We start from the raw sequence: 8718 nt of genomic DNA, 5'->3' as shown, positions 1-8718 counted from the left end.
ACTGACAAAACGGCACTTTTCTGATTACAGAGGGGAAATCTGATAACAGAATGACAGGACCCCAGAAAATATCACGACTGCCATTTAGAACTTTTCTTGACAGGGGATTATACTGGAAATGGATTAGGTCAATTTGGCATACAGCATTTATATCAGAATAAACATGCCCCATGGAGCTAATAAGCAATAGTCTTTGCATTTTAAATAATTTCTTACTTCAATTCAAACAGTGTGTTTCAAAGCCTGCGGGTTATTTTGGGGCTGTATGTCATATTCTATTTTGCCTCGTAATCAATCCTATTTTCATTTTATCAGGACTGCAATGTCAAAAATAACGAGTAACTAAATACAGTGCTCTTAATGTTCTTAATCCATGTTACTTAAACCAACTTGATTTAAACCTTATAATCTTTTGTTCAGCTTCAGGGTTTTATTTAAAAGTCTCTCAAAACACAAAAGTATTTCCTCTTAGTTTCCAGCTGCATTGACTCATTCTTCTTGGTAAGATAGTTATAAATAGTTTTCATATGAGCTTTGATGTATTTCTTTGTTCAGTCAGATGTTTGTCCACATGTTTCTGACAGTTCTTTTTTTATCTCTTGATTTTTTTAATTTTTATTTTGTGTTTGTCAAGGCTGACCACTGTTTGTTATTAGGTGAACTGATTTCTTCTTCATCTTCCTCAGAGTCGGCATCATCATTGTAGAAGTGAATTGTAGCTTGTACTGGAAAACTTGCCAGCACCTTCTCTCCGATGTTATTAAGAAACTTTTGGGATTTGGACTTGGGCAAATAAAGTCTGATAAGAAAACATATTTTAAGAGAAAAAGTAAAACTATGTGACACTTTCCCAGCTAAGCTCGCTTGAGTATTAAAACCTATTTTTATCTTTCTTTGGAGAGAGAAAAATCCTAGGGTTCCTTGTCTTTTAAAATAAAAGTTGTTAACTAAAAGGTACTGTTGATTTTAAGTTACCTCAGTTGCTCTGGGCATATTTTGTATTGGATTTATCTAAGGTCCCACCCTGACAAAGTGTTGCTAGGGCAATGACACGTGCATGAGTTGGTTTGGTTTGGTTTTTAGCACAGTTCAGAATGGAAGTGTCCTGTGCAACTGGGAGAAGTTTGAGCAATGTTCTGGGATTCAGATTAAGACACCAGGTTAAGATTGGGGTGGGTGGCCTGTTGCACAGAGGTTGATCTTAGCGGGTTTATTGTCTCCAGGTGGAGGAGGAGGTGTACACTGAGAGAGATTTATTTCAATATTCATATTGTTTTGTGTGGAAATCATAAATGTGTTAATTTACATTTCAGGTTTTCACCAGCTTTCCCACTAAAGCAAAACTTACAGGGTCTATACACATATGTATTGTTTTTTGTGTGCATATGTATGCACACCGCTTCCTCTTTGTTCCCCTTTGGCCAGTTTTCAATTAAATTTGACAGTGATAAAGGTCACACAGAATTTAAGCTTCTACAACTTTTATAAAAACAAGTGATTGTAAAGAAGAGGGATATTCCATTAATTTTCCTCCTCTAAATGAAAAGTCCAAATCAGCAGTTTCTACATCATTAAGCCTTAAAGAATCCAAATGTTGGTGAAAACCCTTATAAATCCCCCAAACACAGGAAAAGCTGCACCTGGAGTTCAACTTTTAATAAGAGTAAATTTAAGCAAGCTTGACGCAGATCTGTAACAAGTCACATTCCATTAGCAGCTGTTCACATTAATTATTTGGGCTTTGTGGGCTTGTTATCATATTAATAAATGTAAATATAAATTAGATGAGGCAGAAGAACATTGTTTCCTTTAAGATTACTTTTTGCTGATTTTTGTTATTAGCATATTGTTTCAGGTTCTGTTCAGCCTGAGCATCTTTCCTTGTGCAGGGATAAAAATCGATGGAGTCTGGTGAGTAGTTAAACTGCATCACTAAAAAGAGATACTCCAGAGACAAACTGATACTTCTCCCGAGAAGGAATAAGTCTTGCCTTAGAAGGTGTCACTTTTCCTGTATCAAGTGACAGGATTTAACTCACCTCACTGGATGTTGAAACCCCAGGGCTCCTTTTGATGTAAAATTTATTAGTTGACCATCCAGTTCTGACTGTAAAGAGACATATTTATTGTTTAGAATAGGCTAAAAATGAAGATTTCACTTTTTTCTTCTACAGGTAACTGTAAAATTCTACAGCAGTGTTGCTTTTTTTGCTGTGCTGCTTGTTGTTTTACTCTTAAGTGTACTTCAGAGCCTTCCAATAGTTGCACATTTAACAAAGCATTTGAACTTGTACATTTTATAAGCCATAAAGCCATGAAGTTGTACATTTTGCTTAAGTTCTTATGGAATATCTCTAGCGACTGGTGAGCTAATAACATTACCAAATTGAAGTTCAGTGACTGGAAGAAAAAAGGATTTTCAGACAGTTTAAAGGATTGGGAGGTTAGGGTTTTATAAAATACCTCTTTACACTAACCAGTAGTTTGGAGTTGGAACGTTCAGGTCAGCAGGCTTAATTGTAATCAGAGATCACACGAGCACGTTAAGAGTCCAAACAGTAAAATCAAGAGACAACTGGCATCTCATATTTCTACGCAATCAGCAATTAAAAAAAGCAAGCATTTTTTATACAACAGAGTAGGTAGCAAAAATATATTTCAAATATCAAAATTAAATTTAGCACAGAATAAATTCCTTCAAATTAAGGTGACAATAAAACCCAATAATTTGCAAATGTTAACGTTACTAAACTCTATTAGGACTATAAACCTGAAATGTAAACCTGAAAGCATCTCCCAAAGTCACCGAGCCCTATCACTTCATCTTGTAGGCATGTATTCTCTTCCATATCTTAAAACAAGAAGACTTCTTTTTTCCTCCTATTGCTATAAACTTGATGGTGCATAAAATAGGAAGGTTTAGCTTTGCTGTACTAGAACTTGTAGTGAACAGAAGCTAGAAACTGTCTACTCAGCTACAAACAGACAAGGATGACTTTTGCCACTGTGAGAGCAATTCATCTATCTTTCTGAGGAAGTAGGTTTCAGCATGGATATTTTGGTGGGCCCCAAAAAGCCCTTGGGCCATGGACTGAGGAAGGGGTCCTGTAGAATTCTCTCTCTACCTTTTACGTTGGCCTATTTCTCTCGTACCCACGTGTTTGTCTTGTAGCCAAAATGATTTGTCTTTAGTCTGTTAGGGTTTTGTTGATTTTTTTTTTTTTGTGTTTAATCAGGAGACTCATTTACTTTGTTCTCACAGTACCTCGTAAAATGGACTCCTGATCTGGCTGAACATTGTAGATGTGATCATAATATCTATGTTAAGTACCATATGTTATTTTTCTCCTTTCATATTTACATTAAAATTAAAATAGTCTTTTTTATTTTTATTAACCTGTATTTTCTACTGTCTTCTTTTTGGAATACATATTGGTTTTTAATAATTACATATGTAGCAATATGTCTTGACTAAACACACATTATATGCTTTTTTTTTTCAGACTGTAATACAGCATTTCTGAAAAGCAATTCTGATAAAAGCCAATTAATTGCAAAACCTAACTCAGTTTTTTGTATACAGCAGAAAATGTTCAGGGTTAATTTGTATTATGTTGTAGATATGCAACAGCAACTTTAAACTACTTTTCATGGCTTTTCTTCAGGCGTAAATAATGATGTATTTGAGTTTATGTAGTAGGAGAAGTGTTACTTTTTATATAAGGAAAAGTATATTATGTATAGGTAACTATAGGGTATATTGTAACACACGTTCTTCGCAATAGAGGTAAAATTATTAGTTTAAATTTTTTTACCAGTACTTTTGGTTTTTAGTGATTTGCTCTGCATCTTTCAATTTCTCAGGTTAGATTCTTACATGTATATTCCCAAACATCTTTTTTAATTACACAGAGGATATTGAAACTTTTATTTGCTTCACCCTCCAGTGTTTGGAGTGTCTACCGATCTGTAAAGCAGTGGCATTTGTGTGTATACATTACAGAAAATAGAAGTAGCCAGCATGCAACTACCTAGCAAAAACATTGTGCTCAACCCATCTTGGAAAGCCTTCTGCTAGAAACCTCAGTAACTTTGCTGAAGAAGATACCTCTTGCCTTCCACAGCTGTGGGATATAGGTATGCATTAATGAGCACCTCTTCCCACCTATGCACCCCACAAAGTATCCAAGGATCTTTCCTCAGTTGTTGTGACCCTGTTAAAAAGCCTATGAAAGGGCTCCTAAAGCCCTTCTTCAGCCCTCATTAGGTCCCAAGCTACAGAGGCATCTTGGATGCTGAAGCAGCGTGCATGGGCCATAAGGTATGGATGAGAAGGATCTGAGAAGCTTCTGGCAGGAAGGAGAAATGTTAAAAAAATTAAACCAACAGTTTCAGTTATACTTGGCTCTAAACAATGCCAGGCTGTTAGCATGACTGTGGAAAACCTCATATATGGTTTGTTTTTCTCACACAAGTGGGCAGAAGGCCAAGTGTGGATTAAAACTTTTCAGCTGGTTGAATAAGATTTTCTACAAAAACGTAACCTCAGTAATAAATCACAACGTCCTGATTTCAGAAACCCTAGTTTCTTGAAATCATCGCTGCAAGCATGTACTCTCACAAGAGTTAAGACTCCTCTCATCCTTAGCAAATTTACAGGTGCCTCTGGCAAAGCTTGGAACGCTGCTGGGAAGGATGTTCTCCTGCAGGCTTTCCCAAGGCGCCTGCCGGGAGGAATGTGGCGCTCCCTCAGATCTGTACAGTTAAAACCTCCATCTTCAGCAGACAAAAAGTACAAGGTAAAAAGGTGTTGCACGTCCTTGAATATAGTAGAAATTGTGAGTCTTTAAAGACTTGCGCTAAGGAGAGTTGTTGTCTTAACTGCTGAGCCTTTGGTAAAAAGTTGAAGATGTAACTGTGGGTCAGATGCTGCAAAACCTTATGCAGGTGCTTAAAACTAAGCATGGGAGTAGCCCATTTCAATACTTTTTTTAAAGTTTGCAGCATCGGGACCTATGCTGAATATGCTTCAATCTCTCTCTATTTTTGTTCTTTGAGCCTGACAAATCTTCCTCTTTGAGTAAGTAAAACTAATAATCACGGTGCCTTTCAAAGGCACTTGCAGTAAGAGCTACTTTAAAATCCTGTTTTCCATTGATTTCCTAGCCAGTTTAGCTATAGCAACATCCCTCCCAAATATCAACCATTAAAATTGTGCACCTGAAAGTATGTTTTTTAAATTTCATCTTAAAGTCATTTTCACTCAAACTCCCCCTATGTACAAAATATCACATACAGACTAGGCCTGGAAATATCAAACTGAGGATATTCTTATTTTTATAATTAAGCAAATAAAAACTGCTGCTAAAATAAAGGTTTTTTTGAGTAAGCAGTGCTTTCTGCAGCTCTTTAAGAACTGATAATGATTCTATATCCGATACAAAATCGGAGATCCTCTTACCATTATCGTGTACAGAAGGCTGTAATTTGAACCATATTTTTTAATACTGAAGAAAGGCTTGAAAGAACAAATGAACAGATGACCAAGCCTCACTTCCTGTGTTCAAATCGTTTAATTTCTGCACCTGTTTTCTAGAAGGATTATTTTCTCCAGAATTGAGTCTCACCATTTGTTGATTCTCTGTCATCTCACCATCTCTTGCTGTGAGCATCCAGGGCCTCCATAAAGCAGGGCTGCTGAAAGATTAAGATAGAATAGCGCTCCCACAGTTAATTCTTTGTGGTAATATCCGTACAGTACAGCTCCTTTTGTTAGATTCTGCTGGTATCTTTTGAAACAACATGATTTTTTTTTTCTTTTCAACGCACTTTGTTTTGGTAAATCTGATTTCTATGGCAATATTAGTCTGTCTTCCGGCTGCAACCTGATTAAACAAACTAGACAATGGTTTGCATATTTTTTTAACTAAGGTGTCATTTCCCTTTAAGATTTCACAGCTCAAAGTGACTGCATTGAACTCCAAATGATGATGTAATTAATACTGAAATAATTTTATTTATGCAGCACTGCTACAAAATAAAAAGTAACCCTCCCTCCCTGACATTATGTCTAAATACAGATTCCACGTTGTCAGTGAGTGGCTGGTTATTTATTGAGTCAGCAACTCCAGCACTACACTGACACAGACAATCTGATTTAATTAGCTTAAGAGAGCATATGCAGTAGTGGATGCTGCATATGCAGTAGTGGATGCTACCTCTGCCTCTTTTTTTGGTGCGGGGGGCTAGAATTATGGATGCTCTTTGTAACAGTACTTTCCATCTCTGCTGCTGTGTAACAGATCCATACAGTTGGGCAAATGGAAAAGTGCTTTCAGATATGAAAGGTAAATAAACTTAAAAAAATAATAAATCAGTTATCACAGCCTTAATTTTCATTTACTTCCGTTTATAAGTAAGCTCTGAAATATTTGACTGAAAAGGATAAAATGTTGGCAAAACAAATAAAATACCTGTTCCAAGTGAACTGTTGCCAGAGGCATATTTTGCCCTTTGCTTCTGAAGTTGGAAATTGTTTTTTTTTTGTTGTTGTCTATTCATTGCCGAAATCATTACATTCAAATGATACTTACGGTCAGAGTTTTGAAAGGAAGGCTGCCGAAAAAAAGTCTCCCTGCTCCTGCCTTACCTCTCCGGGCGCTCCCTCGGCCGGGGCGGGTGCTGCTGCTGCCGCCGGGCACGCGGGGAGCGGTGGCAGATGCCACCCGCTGCAGCCCGGAGCGGGACACCTGCGGCTGCACCCTCCATGGCATTGGATGCTCTACAGCCTGTGGCAGGCTGGGCGCTCGCCGGGGCCTCTCAGCCCCTCCTTTATCCTGACTGCCAAGGAATACTTACCTAAAACAAACACGGCCCCAGGTAAAAGGAGGGAAAGGTCCTTAATGAGATTTCTTTTGACTCCCCCAAACAGTTCACAGATAGGGCGCTCACCTTGGCAGGCTGTCCTGGGGAGAGCACTGCTAGGGAAACAGAGGCTTTTTGTTAAGTTTGGTTAGCAAATCACACGGGAAATAATCCACGCCCTTTAGGTTTCTGTCGTTCTTTTACAAACTCCGTATTTGCTCTATATGAAATAGACGATGTAAATACTCGTTTTGCACGTCTTGGGAAAACTCATCAGCGTCCTGTCCTAAAAAAGTGTAACAGAGGCTCAAAGAGAATTTACATTTAGTAAAATAATTTTTTAAATGACTGAAGTCTTTTCCATGTCCTAACTTTAAAAGAGAAAAAGATACCAAAAATCAGCGAAGGTGAGAGGATTTAAAGACAGGCCTAGTGACTTTCTCAAGACTATAGAGATGTTCCTTTAATTCAATTGCTATTGGATGGATGAAGAAGAAAGCTTATGCCAAGAAAAGTTACTTTGTCTATCAAAGAATAAGGGTCATGAATGCCATTGCTTTGAGGAATCTTTCATTTCAAAGTATGCAATATATGCTTTAAGCCTACAAAGATTCAGTAGAAACAGACCTTTTCCAAGCTTTCTCCTCATTGTTTTCCTCCGCAGCATGCATTACTCATTGCGTGTTGTTACATTGTACAAGAACAATTTATTACCAGGTTGGTGACATTATCTGATTTTCATTGGTGTGGTTCATTGCCACAGTTCACTTTGTTTCCTTTATTTCTCAACCACTGCAGAGATGTAAGAGGATTATCAGCACCTAAAGCTGAATTCTCTTTCCACCAGTGAGGTTTACACATTGACATCAAAGGAAACAGATTCAGCTCCCAAATATAATTGGTTTCTACTGAGAACTTTCTTCCCAGACAGAGGAAAATAAATTTCGTTTACTGAACAAGGAGTGTCCATTGATTATTTGGCATCAATCAGGTCCCTTCTAGCTGACTTAGCTGAAGAAACCATCAAAACAGTCAGTTTGAGAGGACACTGAAAATTCTCTGTGAGAGTCAGATCCCTCTGAGGTAAGCCTTGTGGTTCTTTTTCCAGGTATGATCCAGCTGGAGGTAGCACGTGTGCAGTCCGCAAGAAGGAGCTGGACTCACAGATAAAGACCACTGGAGACATCATTTTCCCCTGAAATTGTTCTGCATTGGAAAACATTGTATCTATACCTTTGCATGAGTAGGCTTTTGTACGTTCTACTGATTTTGCTTAAATTTAAATGTCGTTCTTCCAACAGGGAGGAGCCTAGGTCAGATTTGAAAGTCAGACTGCTTTTCCGACATCGATGCAAGTTGTATGGTTGTGTTAGCTACTTGGGGCTCCTAAGACTGCCAAAAGTCATAGCCGTAACACAGGTTCTGATGTTTTTGAAGTAGTCTTCAGTAACAGTTTCCAGGATTCAATTTGTTGAGGTCCAATTCTTACATAAATTTTGCCTGACCTTTAAAACATCCCTTCTTGCTGTGACAAATAGACATGGTTTAAAGTCAAAGGCCAAAGCCACAAAATGCTGTTCTGGGAAGCACTGACAATATGCAATAGAGGATTCACAGTCTAAATCTGCTCCCTCCCATGTTTAAATGCTGTGTAATATTTATTTAAATATTTTATTTAAATATATTTAAATTTGTAACTAAGTAAATAATACTGTATCTCAAAGAAGAAAATATATGCACGGTCCAAGAAAATATGTGCACAGTCTCATAACTTTAAACATTTATGTATCAAAATCAATGCAATTATTAGAATGAAGAATATAGTGAATAATATTCAAATAGCAAACTATATAT

The 8718-nt window shown here is 37.4% G+C and overlaps 1 protein-coding gene across 1 annotated transcript; it reads right to left on the bottom strand.

Moving 5' to 3' along the window:
* Nucleotides 1-615: 615 nt before the first annotated feature.
* RIPPLY3 (ripply transcriptional repressor 3) lies at nt 616-6768 on the bottom strand. The gene is made up of 4 exons (XM_075713195.1): nt 6650-6768; nt 5628-5697; nt 2040-2107; nt 616-799 (listed from the first exon to the last, which is right to left on the bottom strand). Exons 1-4 carry the CDS (start codon nt 6766-6768, stop codon nt 616-618), a joined length of 441 nt encoding a protein of 146 aa, XP_075569310.1.
* Nucleotides 6769-8718: the final 1950 nt, after the last annotated feature.

This window comes from Pelecanus crispus, chromosome 1, assembly GCF_030463565.1.
Source record: "Pelecanus crispus isolate bPelCri1 chromosome 1, bPelCri1.pri, whole genome shotgun sequence".
NCBI lineage: Eukaryota > Metazoa > Chordata > Aves > Pelecaniformes > Pelecanidae > Pelecanus > Pelecanus crispus.
Note: the sequence above shows the minus strand (reverse complement) of the source record. Positions and strands in the feature narration are given on the sequence as shown.

What these genes read in the sequence shown, in the direction of transcription:
- RIPPLY3 (XM_075713195.1), bottom strand. Translation starts at nt 6,768, where the DNA reads ATGGAGGGTGCAGCCGCAGGTGTCCCGCTCCGGGCTGCAGCGGGTGGC. An exon ending in TGACAGAGAATCAACAAATG is followed by an intron (nt 2,108 to 5,627) that starts GTGAGACTCAAT and finishes GTCTCTTTACAG; the next exon opens with TCAGAACTGGATGGTCAACT. An exon ending in GGGTTTCAACATCCAGTGAG is followed by an intron (nt 800 to 2,039) that starts GTGAGTTAAATC and finishes TTTTCTTATCAG; the next exon opens with ACTTTATTTGCCCAAGTCCA.